General features: G+C 34.5%; 3 protein-coding genes across 3 annotated transcripts in view; all 3 read right to left on the bottom strand.

The window, feature by feature from the left end:
• LOC131849934 (cleavage and polyadenylation specificity factor subunit 1) overlaps positions 1–748 on the bottom strand; it is a 34,516-nt gene extending 33,768 nt beyond the window's left edge. Inside the window, exon 1 of the mRNA XM_059200063.1 lies at positions 375–748. Within this exon, the coding sequence (XP_059056046.1) occupies positions 375–537 (163 nt within the window). The 5' untranslated portion in view covers positions 538–748. The remainder of the gene's footprint in view (positions 1–374) is intronic.
• A 5,837-nt stretch (positions 749–6,585) lies between these two features.
• On the bottom strand, positions 6,586–8,366 carry LOC131849930 (autophagy-related protein 13 homolog). Its single transcript, XM_059200061.1, has one exon. The coding sequence runs from the start codon at positions 8,364–8,366 to the stop codon at positions 7,101–7,103; it is 1,266 nt and encodes a 421-aa protein (XP_059056044.1). The 3' UTR covers positions 6,586–7,100.
• Positions 8,367–8,416: 50 nt separating this feature from the next.
• On the bottom strand, positions 8,417–12,994 carry LOC131849931 (MIP18 family protein galla-1). The gene is made up of 3 exons (XM_059200062.1): positions 12,762–12,994; positions 12,418–12,681; positions 8,417–8,514 (listed from the first exon to the last, which is right to left on the bottom strand). Exons 1-3 carry the CDS (start codon positions 12,904–12,906, stop codon positions 8,417–8,419), a joined length of 507 nt encoding a protein of 168 aa, XP_059056045.1. The 5' UTR covers positions 12,907–12,994.
• Positions 12,995–13,623: the final 629 nt, after the last annotated feature.

Here is a 13,623-nt window from a genome sequence, read left to right as displayed (position 1 = left end):
TACAAGCTTGTCTGCCCCTATGCTATAAACAAAACATTTTCCTTGCCCTTTTATTCATTCATAACATTTTTGTTACTTCCACTAATCTAGAGGATTTATGTGTATATATTTATGTCACCTATTTAAGGCACCCAAAAGCTTATTTTGCTAGCTAACACAGCTTATGGTTGTAGGGTAAAATATAGCACTAAACATACAGTGTATGTAGACATGACATATTAAACCTACAGAATGGCAATGCAAGTGTACACAAGCGTCAGATAATCTGATATCCATGAAGCTGCTCATATATATAGGCAATGGCTGCCAAATACCTTACAGTGCGACATATTCCTTGTCATTTGGAGACGCATCAAACAAAATAGGTAACTTACCAGCATTGACTTCCTTAGTCGAACCCTCGGGTAATAATCTGAAAACCTTGATAATATTCGTGCCAGCGGTGACCAGGCACACCTCGTCATTGTTAAAGAAACAGCAGCTGACGGCGTGCTCGATACCAGTAGCCGGGTGCGTTTGCCGGCAGATAGAAAACATGATTGAAATGTTTGTTGGCGGCTTCTCTTTTAGGTTAGGAATGTAAACAGCTACCCAATAATCTAATTATTTCAACATTAATAACATATTATATTCACATTATCTCACTGCATTATTAAGACTACCACCAAATATTCACATATATTTTATAATTTGTAGTTTGAACGAGGCCAAAACAATAATAACCAACAAAACGGATGAATACGCTTGCTTGACTGACATTAAGTGACATTTGACTGACAGTATTACACCAAATCAGTAGCACTGACAGTTCTCTGCCAACTTTCTTTTTAATTTTCCAACTTTAAAATAAGTAAACAATCGGTAGACATTTTTTTTTCATTTATATTTTTTGGTGTTGAATATTTTATTTGGATAGATTGTCATTATTAATTATTATTTGACTTAGAGAATTTCAAAAAAATTAACTCAATAAAATTAATAGACAGCCGACCTTTTGTCAAATTAATAACAAAATATATACAGTTTCGAATGGGATAAGGAAGAAGCAAATGATAATAATTAATAAAGCACATTTGAAGAGCTTTTTTTTTAATTTTTTCGCCGTTCCAATCTAAAGGCCAACAACAATCACAATAGGAATTTAAAAAACGAAGTGGCGCTATCTACCGATTGGTATAGCCTCAGTAGCCGTCATTGTTAAGAAATAAAATTTCCCGAGTCGGAAATCGTAGGTACTCATATAATTATAAATGTACTCTGTAGATTGTAACTAATTTAATTTATTACCTAATTATAATGATAAAAAATATTTAAACCTAAACCTATCAGTTGCGTTTGAACTTATATAAGTAGCTACTAGCTACACACAGTTTCATACTATGAACCCGAGAGAACTATCTCAAAAAAACTTTTAATTTCATTTATGAAAACTAATTTGGGAGGCGGGTGTCTTATGGATGACAATGAAATGTTGCACCCGCCTGTGCTAACGGTTTACGCTGGAGGGGCGCCAGTGGAGGATAAGATGAGCATGAGGTCAGGTCAGTTAGCCGCTCGTGGTAAAGCAGGGAGGCAGGTGTCAGTCCTTGAAATTTGCATGTGTATATATTAGGCATTAATTAAAAAAAAAACATGAAACGAAAAATTGTCTATCCCTCTTGTAGGCCAGATGAAATAACCTAAGGCCCTAGGTCTGAAGCTGATTACGCCCATGTATGACAATATTCAGTAAGTTTCATACTATGAACCCGAGAGAACTATCTCAAAAAAACTTTTAATTTCATTTATGAAAACTAATTTCGGGGATGGAAATAGTCAATATTATATAGAGGTTGGATGTTCATTGTAATTACTGGTATTAAGATAAGATTTTGAAAGTTCTTTTGTTGTTAAGTTCGTTTGAAGAAAGATATAGGCTATATAGAATATCATACTACAACAAAAATATAATATCCTGCTTGCGATAAATAAAAATGAAGCTACCATAGACAATTTTGCAGAATCAGGGTACCTACATTTGACGCGGACGAAGCTGCGCGAGTCAGTTAAAAAATAAAACAAAAAAACATTGCTTGCATATACTTTAATTAAACCAGCTACAAAAATGATATGAGCACAATATTTAACATTTCTATGAACTAAATCCAAAAATATACAATATTTTTATAAAGCCTTCTATGGTAAATCATTGCAATCCTCAAAAGCAAAGCAGATAGTAAAAAATACAAAAAAATATTTAATGGTTTTGAATCGGCGCCGGTTCCATTCGCACGTTCCTAACATTTTGTATTCATGAGTATTATTGTTTGTAAGTAAAAATTGTATATAAGTCTTTCAATCAACACAATCTTTTTTTATAGCATAGGAGACAAATGAGCTAACGTTCACCTGGTGGTATTAGGAAGGAATGAGCTCCTTTCTTGAAGGGTTCAATATCGTATCGATACGTAAACACTATTGCTGGAAGGTGATTCCAAAAAGTGTTGTGCGTGGCAAAAAGATACTGGTAAAACGCACTATGGCATAGGGAACAAACGAGCTTGCGTATTAGGAAGGAAGTAAGGTCCTTTCTTGAAGGGTTATCCTATCGGGGGGTGTAAGGGAAATATCGTATCGTTATTGGAAATACGGTGGAGGACGCTCTACTTAGCATGGAACTATATGGCGCTCTGTAAATTGTCCTTGTAGTGTATGTGGAAACACTAGCAGTTTATTATCTATCGTCTCGAGCCGAGCGTACACGGACCGCCGTGCGCAAGAGGGAAGAGATTCCCTGCGCAAGCGCCGCGGAGTAAAGACGTGGAGCTATGGCTAACGAGCCGATATTACGTCGATAACAACTTACATACAAGAAGACATAAATAACAAATAAGTGAACACTATAGTCCTTAGCTATTATTATTTCATAAAAACTAATAATATACTATATTTTTAGCCATGGAGATGTTAAAGTTTATTTAAGTAACTATTTAAAGTTCTTCCAAAGCGATACCGCGAAACCAATGGTATAACCTTAAAAAAAACTGCTTCTTCAGAGAATTGCAACGATTTTCCATAAATCCTGTACATACACTACTATAGTGGCACACTTCTCTCTATAAGGCCAGTTACGTTATTTAATTTACCTACTCAAATGCCTTGAAAATAAATCACCAAAAAATAGTACCTTAAAAAAATCTTTAACACATTTTAATGTATAACAACATGGGCGTATACAGGGATAGGGAGGCGGGTGTCTTATGGATGACAATGAAATGTTGCACCCGCCTGTGCTAACGGTTTACGCTGGAGGGGCGCCAGTGGAGGATAAGATGAGCATGAGGTCAGGTCAGTTAGCCGCTCGTGATAAATCAGGGAGGCAGGTGTCAGTCCTTGAAATTTGCATGTGTATATATTATGCATTAATTAAAAAAAAAACATGAAACGAAAAATTGTCTATCCCTCTTGTAGGCCAGATGAAATAACCTAAGGCCCTAGGTCTGAAGCTGATTACGCCCATGTATGACAATATATTCATTGGGAGTCCTATAAAAAAATATAGTAGAGCTTTTAAGTTATAGACGGGAACAAACATACATATATAAATATACCTTTAAGACTACATTGCAGGCAACGGCGGATCCAGGGGGGGATCATGGGGGTCATGACCCTCTGAGCTGATTCCAGGACTTAGGCGGACCACTAATTGAACATAATGATTTTATTTATATATTTTGATACCATACCGATTATATGTAACTATACCTTAAATTTTTAATTAATTTAATATAATATAAAAACTTTATACATTATTAAAATACCTAATTTTTACTTGTATCTATTGTTATCAAAATTAAATTATAAGTTCTTGACTTGACCACGACTATGTGGCCCCTTCCTGGCGCCTAAGCTGGATCCGCCCTTGATTGCAGGTGGGGTAATCAGAGACAATGTAAATTGTCCATGTCGTGATGAACGAAACATTTCGCTCGGTATATATGAATGCATCGTGAAGGAATTTCCTTGCGGCCGCTCGCGATTAATTTCGCTTGTTATCGGTGTTTCCATCACCGGAAAGACAGTTGGTAATACAAATTTATAAAGTTTATTTTTCTGTCAATCAGTTGGTCTACTTATAAATTGGGGTAGTAAGTCTGTCTTAATCAACAACAAACGATAAAAAAGAATGTATACATTTGAATTTTAAAAAAATCATGGGTTTATTTGTTACCAGAAAAAAATAAATTTTGATAAATCGATATTGCAAAGATATTATTTTAAAGTCGAGTTACAAATATATGTAATTTTTCAAGTAATTCAGTTCTTTTTTTCGGCCTACTCTAATGCTGTTGGCCGCAGCTGGTCTTTACAGCTTCACCGGACGATAGGGTGCGAGTGCAGATGGGACTCCAAACCGCGAAAGTACTTATGGAGCCGCTGTAGGCCAACTCCCGCCTGGCGGATATGACTAGTCTGAGGGCACCACTAGGTGTTCGAACCTCGACTCAGGCCTTTGTAATTTCGATCCCCGTTTGAATTGGACGGGGGATTGCTCGGAGGGGATTACAAAAAAAATATATATCTAAGTATTTATATCAGTTGTCTAGTACCTATAACTCAAGCTCTGCTTACCGTGGGACTAGATGGCACTGTTAATTTTCCAGGGTTATTTAGTTATTATACCCTTAATGCAATACTGCATTCATCAAAGAATATATAAATTTTGAGAATACGATTTTGAAAAAAAATTATTATTAAAATCAAGTTGAAATATTGGTAATATTTCAGGTAATTTCAGTACTGTATAAGGACGTGTATTCACAAAATAGAGGTTGCTAACAAACTGATTTAATAATCCGACAAACAGTGGACGCAGACATCCCTTAATGACTTAACTATTATTGATAAAACTTTTATTATCGAAGAAACTTAAGAAATCTGTGTTTCTGTAGTGACGGGTCGAAAATACCATAAATATCCACAATATCCACATTTATTTGTATATTTGTGCATGGAACTATCAGTAAATAAACATGGAAATGAACGGTTATACATTTGAATATCGCAGTTTTTACAACTTCCCACCTCTCAACAAAAACAACAAAAAATACATGTCGAAAGCTATCCAATAGATATGGTATACAAAATATAATTTTCTTTCTTTCTTCATTCTTTCTTTTGATCAGTCTCAAAAATATGTACCATTTGTTCCAATTTCGAATAAAAAATCAATATTGAATAAATTTTTACATTGAATCACAATTTACCAAGTCAAGTATACACAAAATAGTCAAACACAAAACCTTCTCTTTGAAGTCGGTTAAAATGTACAGTATAATAAAAATGTCAGTTCAATAAAATAGATTAGGGTTTCCATTTTAATGTTTACATATAGGAAATATGTAAAAAAGAGAACATATATTTTGTTTTAATGCAGATTATACATATAACTGTTATATATAAAAACAGCTGTATTGATTGTGATGAAAATATCACAGAATATAAGGTTAAATATGAGTTAACATACAGACTATAGAAGGTTGAAGCAATCACCCTAAAAAAAGGGTTAGATTGTTTTTCAAAACCATCTATAATAAGGAAAATTGTCGTCTAGTTTAGTCTATTGAACAATAGATGGCGTGAAAAATAAATTTACGACTTACGTAATATCTTTTCAAATTTATACACGAGGGCGCTAATTAAGGTAGTTGTAAATAAATATTAATAATTATATGGCAATAATTCTCGAATTACTATAACAGAATAATCAAAAATATACTGGTATAAATATATTTATAGCATTTAAGAAATGTCTCTACTTGAAAGTAATAAAGTAAAAACTTTGACATCAAAGGATTCGTTATAGTGCCTATTTGTAAATTTCATATAAATAAAAAAAATCAATTTTCTCTAAGAATTAGCAGTAAATTCACTTCTATCTCACAAGCGTGACTTGTACATGAAATAAGAAACATATTAAGATATTTATGACACTGTAAGCATATAATTCAAACATACTATTTACAGCTCTATATATATAGGAATAAATCACAAATTCTTTTACATACTAGCAGCGGCGTAACATTATCATCTGAGACCTGTGCCTAATACATCTGATCCATGGGACCCGTGGGTCCCGTTCTTTGTTTAAATAATGTTCATAGTGTACTTTCCCAAATTAATTAAATACAATTTGATCTTCGTAATTCTTACGGCCTTGGAACGGAACATTGAAAAGAGGTTACTTAATGTGAATTGTGAAACAGCTTTTTAGCCGTTTTTAAATCATCAGATGTTTAACAGTTGATGGGATGTCAATGCAAGTTTTGAATATTTCAATATACTTATAGCATCCATATTATTAATTCCACTACTGGATGCAAGAGAGTTCAGTTCTGTAAGTGTGAAATATTTCATAAACTTACAGCATACATAGAAAAAGCTATAATAGTCATTGTAGATGCAAATTTTTAAATTAAACTTTCACACTATGTAACATTTCTATTTTAAAATCTTATGGCAACACTTTGCTTTTGGAGTAATCGGTCTGTGCTATTTTGCTATTTTGTTCGTTCTGGTACCCCACTGTTAACGCTGTTAACGCCACTGCTTACTACAAACAAAGGAAATTTAGAGTGACTATACATAATGATTATTAGAGAACTAATCAATCAGTGATCATATAAAGCTGCCTTTACATCTGTAAGTTTTTCTCATTTATATACCTCACGTGATTAAGGTAAATTCCATTTATAAATACATTAATATAACCAAATATTACCCCAGCTAGTGTGGTCAAAAGCTCAACTGTTAACCATTGGCATCAATGTTATTGCAATAATTAAGATGCCCACTATTTAGTGTGTATATTTATAGATGTCTGTATCAAATATTGATGTTTGTATTAAAAGTTAGTTAGAAATATATATCAACACACAAAGTATATTTAGTGTTGGCCTCTTGGAAACAATGCTAAGGTCCAAGCTAAAGTAACAAACTTACAAATGTAAAGATACCCAAATAAATAGTAAAATAAAAACATGTTCCAAACAGAGTTAACTAAACCGTAATCATTCCATACTGTACATCAGTCTTAAAACAGTTCTCCTGGAACATCCCTGTTAGTTCCCACTCCACTCAGCCGACCTGCACATATCTGCTAATAGTTCATCAAATTCATTAAGCGAACTTTCGTATAGCTCCAAATCCTTAGAAAGATCTTCATTAGCATTATCTGCTTCTTCTTTCACCGATTCTTCGCTTCTCGACTTTGAACGTATCAAGTCATCAGCTAGTTTCAAATGTGGGGCGTTAAAGAAGTCTTTATAGAACTCTGCCAACTCCCTAATAGGGTGATTGTCGGCGAAAGGGAAGCACAAAAGTTTTAACGGTGGCTCATTCTCGCTACGAATGCCGGAGAACTTCTTTGGCGGCATTTCGGACGACGTCGGACTTTTCGAGATAAGAGCAACATCCAAATCTTGAGTGCTTTTAGATTCAACAGGACTCTCCTTTGCCGGAATTTTCGGTCTGAACTGTAGACATCCCCTCGGCACTGGTATCCTGTGTAGAAAGTCTTTAAAAGTCTTCTCGACCAGTGATTCATCAACAAACGCGGCGAGGCGCAATGGTTTATTAAGGTCTATAGGTCTGATAAGTTTCTTCTCTTTATCTTTGTGTTCCTTCTTCTTTTTCGATTCAAATATGACGTGTTTCGGGCTTAGTTCAAAGTGGTCACTCTTCAGTAATAGAATCCCAGTGTTGTCACACTTATTTGGTGATATAGAGAAGTTAGTTCTGTACGTGACAGAAAAACTGATACCACCTAAAGGTGTTTTGAGCATGGCAGCTTGCATTTTCTTCACTGATGTCCCTAAAGCTTTAACTTTTGGTTCCCCATTGTATACTCTGTAGAAAATGGTGAACGATTCGGATCGTTGCTTCCTGGACAAGTGGTAAGCTGGGGTCATACGCGTGATAGTAATCAGAGACTTGAGAAGGATCCCCATTCTGAAGTAAACTGTGTTCATTGCTTTTAAAGATGTGTCGAATTGTGTTTCGTCCAGTTCCAAAGTCCATAATTCAAGTACCATTTCGTCGCCATCTTCTGTTTGTACTGATATTTCGACGTGCAATTGTGATCTAATAGTCTCTAAGACTTTGTCTGAAGGTAATGCATTTTTTGTAGCTTGATTAACCTCTGGAGAGTCAGGTATTTGTAAATTAAACCAACCAGAGTCTGAAGATATGGGTTTGCTATTTGGCTCTATTTTTACTCCCTTTCTGGACTCTACTATCACTTGTACCCCTTTGTATGCTAGGAACTTTGTAAATTTAGTGAATTCGTTCTTGTCGCTTATGTTAGTGAATGCTGCGTCCGGCGCCATGATGGATTACTATAATGACTGAAAGTACAATTACTTGTTTAGTATACCGGTTACTCCTCGTCAGCGATGCAGTTCTCGACGAGATTTCTCAGATTAGGATTCTCCATCGCAGCTGCAATCCGTTCCTTGTCATTGATTTGTTTGTTAACTGAAACAAAAAATATATTTTGTGACATTACACAATAAATTATACTGACAATTACAGATATGTTCTTTTACATATATCATATGTGTATGACAAAATGGCTTTTAAAACAAAATTAATTAGGTATAGTATAGGATTTAAAATACAATTACAATTGAATGTATATAGTTAAGATACCTATATCAGGCTTTTAGACATTACAGAACTGGTTAAGAAATTCGTCTCTACCTGAAAAGACTTATCTTGTGAAGGGAACATACTAATCCTATATAGCATGGTTGCTGTTCGAATAGAAAGGTAAAAATTTGCAACCTATCCATATTATAGGCATAAGCTCATTACTTAATCAAATTAAATAATTACAAAGGTAGTTAGGAAACACTTTTTGAAATAGGCATTAATCAAGTTCTAATAATACATAATTAGGTTTTAATGAATAAGTATTCATTAAAATAGTGCAAAGAGAGTGATGTCATGAGACATCACTGAAACTCAAATTCAACATTATTTATTAAGATACGACGTAGGACCTCTGATGCATGTCCAAAACTTCACCAATTTTGATGGATTCTTAATTAATGTATTGTATAATTGCTTGGCCATTATCATTTGTGAGATTGCAGATATTCAGTGCGGAGACCTGACCGCCAATTTGAGAAAAAAAAACTGGAGTAGATCATAATATGTAAACTCATATTATTTAAACTAGATAAATATGCCAAATTAATAAGACAATGAACAGATAGTTGGTTCAACTGTGTCAACATGATAAGGCATTTGATTGTAGTGTTTATAACATAATAAGTACATTAAATTCAATAAATCAGGGCTTCCCAAACTGTGCGTCATGACGCCCAGGGCGTCACCGCGTTGACTCAAGGGTGTCGAGTGTCTATGCGACATTGGGACTGAGTCTTCACCTTAACCAACCAGTTACGTAAATATCTCTTATTATTTTTGTGCTCATGTTTTGATTTCGCACTAATTTTCTAATAAAAATTATAAATGATCAAATAGTATTTCTCTGTTAATCTATTACTAGACTAGTACTAAAATTGGTATGTATTTTTGGGGGCTGGTTTGAGGAGTTTCGCAAAAAAATAGCAAAGTCCCAAAGGTGTCACATTACGAATAAGTTTGGGAAGCTCTGCAATAAGATATACTTATTTTGCAGGCTTTATACAAAATCATGTGTGTGAGAACCAATACCGTCTTTACCATAAGGGCACACAGGGACCGAAGGAATGACAATTTTCCTCACACATTTATTCTCAAAAGATTTTTGTCGGGTACACTACACCTTTTTCACAAATCAGTAATGTTGTTGTTCTTATACCTTTTTTTTTACAAAAGGGTTCCATATTATTGTGTGCCCAAGGGGCCCAGCCTAGTTTAAGACAGAGGTGGTGAGAACCCAAGGTAAGACATTTGAGATAAAGCTCTGTTCAAATATTTCTACTACCTGTATCTTGCATTGTTAACTATATTCAACTGGAAGGAAGAGGATTGTTAGTAATGTGGTCTGTTGACCCTATTGCTAGCAATGTACCATGTCAAGTTGACCTTCATGTGGTTCCCCTTGGGACCAACCATCATGATAAATTCCTGGTGAATATGTGATAGCTAACTGACCTGACCTAATACTCATCTTATCATCCACAACTGGTGCCCCACCAGCGTATACCGTTAGCCCAGGCAGGTGCACTATTCTATTATCATTATATATAACTCCACTCTTTAAGTCAGGAGAAAAAACTGTGGTAGGTAATTATAGGCCTATATCTATCTTACCAGTATTGAGTAAAGTGTTTGAAAAAATTATGCTCAATCAAATGCTACAACACTTTAAAGTAAATAAACTGCTTCACAGTCGACAATTTGGTTTCACGGCCGGTAAATCAACTACTGATGCCGATGTAGCTCTCATTAAATATATATTTGATTCTTGGGAGAGGTCTCAGGATGCAGTCGGTGTATTTTGCGATCTTTCAAAAGCATTTGATTGCGTTGAACATGAAACACTTTTGCTCAAACTTGAACATTACGGTATTAGATATGAAGCACAAAGCATGATGAAATCCTATCTAAATAATAGAATGCAAGTTGTCGAAATAAATGGTGTAAGGTCTGAAGGAACTAGTATTAAAATGGGTGTTCCTCAGGGCTCTATTTTAGGTCCTTTCTTATTTTTAGTTTACATAAATGATCTTCCTTATATGGTAGAAAAGATAGCTGACATAGTTCTGTTTGCTGATGATACTTCATTAGTATTCAAAGTCAATCGACATATTGATGATTTGGACGAAGTAAACGGTGCTCTTTCTTATGTTTTAAAATGGTTTACGGCTAATAATATGTTACTAAATGCAAATAAAACTAAATGTATCAAATTTACTCTCCCCAATGTAAGGCCGGTAGATTCAAAAATCATGTTGGACAATAAACCTATTAATTTTGTGGATGATACTGTATTTCTAGGTATCACATTAGATTCTAAGTTGCAATGGGGTGCCCATATTACTAAATTAGCGAGTCGACTTAGTTCTGCCGCTCATGCGGTAAGAAGAATTAGACAATTAACAGATGTGGCAACGGCTAAACTTGTGTACTTTAGCTATTTCCATAGCATTATGTCGTATGGTATTTTGTTATGGGGCAAAGCAGCTGATATAAATACAATATTTATTTTACAAAAGAGGGCCATTCGCTCCATTTATAGCATGGGTTCCAGGGAGTCTTTGCGAGAGTGCTTTAAGGAGTCAAATATCCTCACCGTTGCTTCTCAATATATTTATGAAAACATCATGTATGCCAGGAAGAATATAGACAGTTTCAAAAGAGTTAGTGATTGCACTAATAAAAGCTTACGTAACAATAACAAACTGATTTTACCTAAATGTCGTTTGGCTAAAGTTAGTAATTCGTTTTATGGCAATTGCGTAAGGTTTTACAATAAAATACCAGAGTCTGTTATAAATCTGCCAGAAAAAAGATTTAAATGTCAAATAAAACACTTCCTTTGCAAAAAAGCTTACTATAAAATTGAAGAATTCGTTAACGATAATAATGTTTTTGTAGAAAAATTTTAAATACATAGCACTGACAATATTATCTGATTACACTAATAATGAGTGCGTAGCGATTTCTATGTTGATTGTCGCATGCCTCTTACTTGTTACACTGTAATTATTTATATAAAAAAAACATCTATCAAAAAGAGCAACACACAAGTTTCTTGCTCATTCTTCTTGTGATGAATCTGCATTCCGAATGAGTGGTAGAATCAAAATATGACTATTCAAAAGTGCTTGTAATGAGTTTATTTGAATAAAGATTATTTCTATTTCTATTTCTATTTCATTCATAAAAAAAACTGTATTCAGCTTGTAATGTAGGTTGGACTCCATTTTCCGCAATTGGCCACTCATTTGGGCCGTTGTGTGTGTAGAGCCAGGCTACTAAAGTAGCCAGCCAAGCTCCTTACCTAGCTTAAAAGGGTTATAGAAGCAATATATAAGGGTATGGACGCAATTGTCTTACTTCTTCAGAAATATCAAGACATTGTGATATTGAAATCTAAGGTTGAATTGAATGTTTGGATGTTCCACTCTAATCTGCAACAAAGTGAGTCCTGCTCTACAACACCTACAGGACGGATTGGTCCGCCACTGGAGTCACGGTAGAATACTAACGCGATCCTGTGACTCCGGCAATGGCGACTCTGAGATATACCGTGTAGTTTTTAGTGAGTAAAAATACCACACACTCTACCTGTTGTTCTTATGGCGGGTGGATAGTCTTTGGAAGATATTCTACACGTAAAAAAGGGCTTATTTTAGCTGTACAGAAAAACGAATACAGATATACATAACAGCTAATCAAATGATATGATAAATTCCGACTTACTTTCATCTTCTGTTGTGTGTGCCCCTTTCTTGATGAATATATCCAATTTAACGGGGTGATGAAGGGACCGCTGTATCTTAATCCTAATGCACAGTCCTATGAGCGTCGCCAGAGAACAATGAGGCACTGTAGGATTGTACTCCACTCGCAAAACAGGCACTTTGTCTTCAGTTGGCTCTTTTACAAAAATACCGTCCTCATAAATAACTTTTAAATCCTCAAGTGTACTCGGCTTTTCTGGGTCCCTTATGGTCCGCAAAAAGTCTAAAACATCACAACACGTATTATTAAACACAAAAAAGCAGTCTTATAGCCCAAAACCACTGGTAATTACTAAAACAAACCGTAAATTGTTTCTCTTAAGTCATTCTCGTCATTATACCCGAGCTCCTGTAATGTTGCACTTTTGTCCATATAAGCTGGCTTAGCGAATTCGATGGGAGATTTTACGGTGTTATTCAATGAAAGCTTCGAAAAGAAAGATATCATATCGTTGAAATTGTACTTTGTTATTTACGTGAAGCAATGACGAAAGGTAGACATATTTGTTTGTTATATTACCATTCATTCAAATTCATACAATTAATCTGAATCAGCCAGTCAAAGTCCAATCCAGTCACGATCTATTACGTATGGTATTATTTGATTGGTAACAATGTACTATCTTGATATTTTTGCCAATGTCAAACACGTAACATTGATAACATTCATTCAGCATAGGTAAGAATGTATTTCAACTACTTCATAGAAGTTCAATTCCATGTTGCCAACTATATCATCTTAAGGGCTAGTTTAATCTTCATTTAGCCCAATAATAAATTTAATTAACACAAAGAATATAACTTTAAACAATTTGTCATTATGTTGAACATACCATAAAAATAGACTTGTAGAATTTTTTGTCTGTTAAAACTCCTGAATTTCGAAGATTTAATTAACAAACCATTTTGTAGTTGTCACCTTATTTATTTTAATTTTTATTTATTCATACTTTAAGGGTTCAGATATTTCCCTAAAGTGTCAAAATTACTACATTTACTAGAATCAGGATTTATTTAATCTGTGGAATGAAACTAACCTTATTTTAATATTACTTTACGTACATATTTATTTATTATAATATTATATATTCTCCCAGTGATATTTGAGGCGTCCATAGGCTACGCTAACCGTTTACCATCATATGGGCCGTATGTTTGATTGTCA

This window comes from Achroia grisella, unplaced genomic scaffold (genome assembly GCF_030625045.1).
Source record: "Achroia grisella isolate CSIRO2021 unplaced genomic scaffold, CSIRO_AGI_Agris_v1 utg669, whole genome shotgun sequence".
Classification (NCBI taxonomy): domain Eukaryota; kingdom Metazoa; phylum Arthropoda; class Insecta; order Lepidoptera; family Pyralidae; genus Achroia; species Achroia grisella.
The sequence above is the reverse complement of the archived record's forward strand: the minus strand, read 5'-3'. Positions and strand labels throughout refer to the sequence as shown.

Bases quoted from the DNA above. Each gene is read 5' to 3' on its own strand.
- LOC131849931 (XM_059200062.1), bottom strand. From the start codon at position 12,906: ATGATATCTTTCTTTTCGAAGCTTTCATTGAATAACACCGTAAAATCT. The intron at 12,682-12,761 runs GTTTGTTTTAGT...GTGATGTTTTAG, and splicing joins CTTAAGAGAAACAATTTACG to ACTTTTTGCGGACCATAAGG. The intron at 8,515-12,417 runs GTAAGTCGGAAT...TTTTTGTTTCAG, and splicing joins ACACACAACAGAAGATGAAA to TTAACAAACAAATCAATGAC.
- LOC131849930 (XM_059200061.1), bottom strand. From the start codon at position 8,366: ATGGCGCCGGACGCAGCATTCACTAACATAAGCGACAAGAACGAATTC.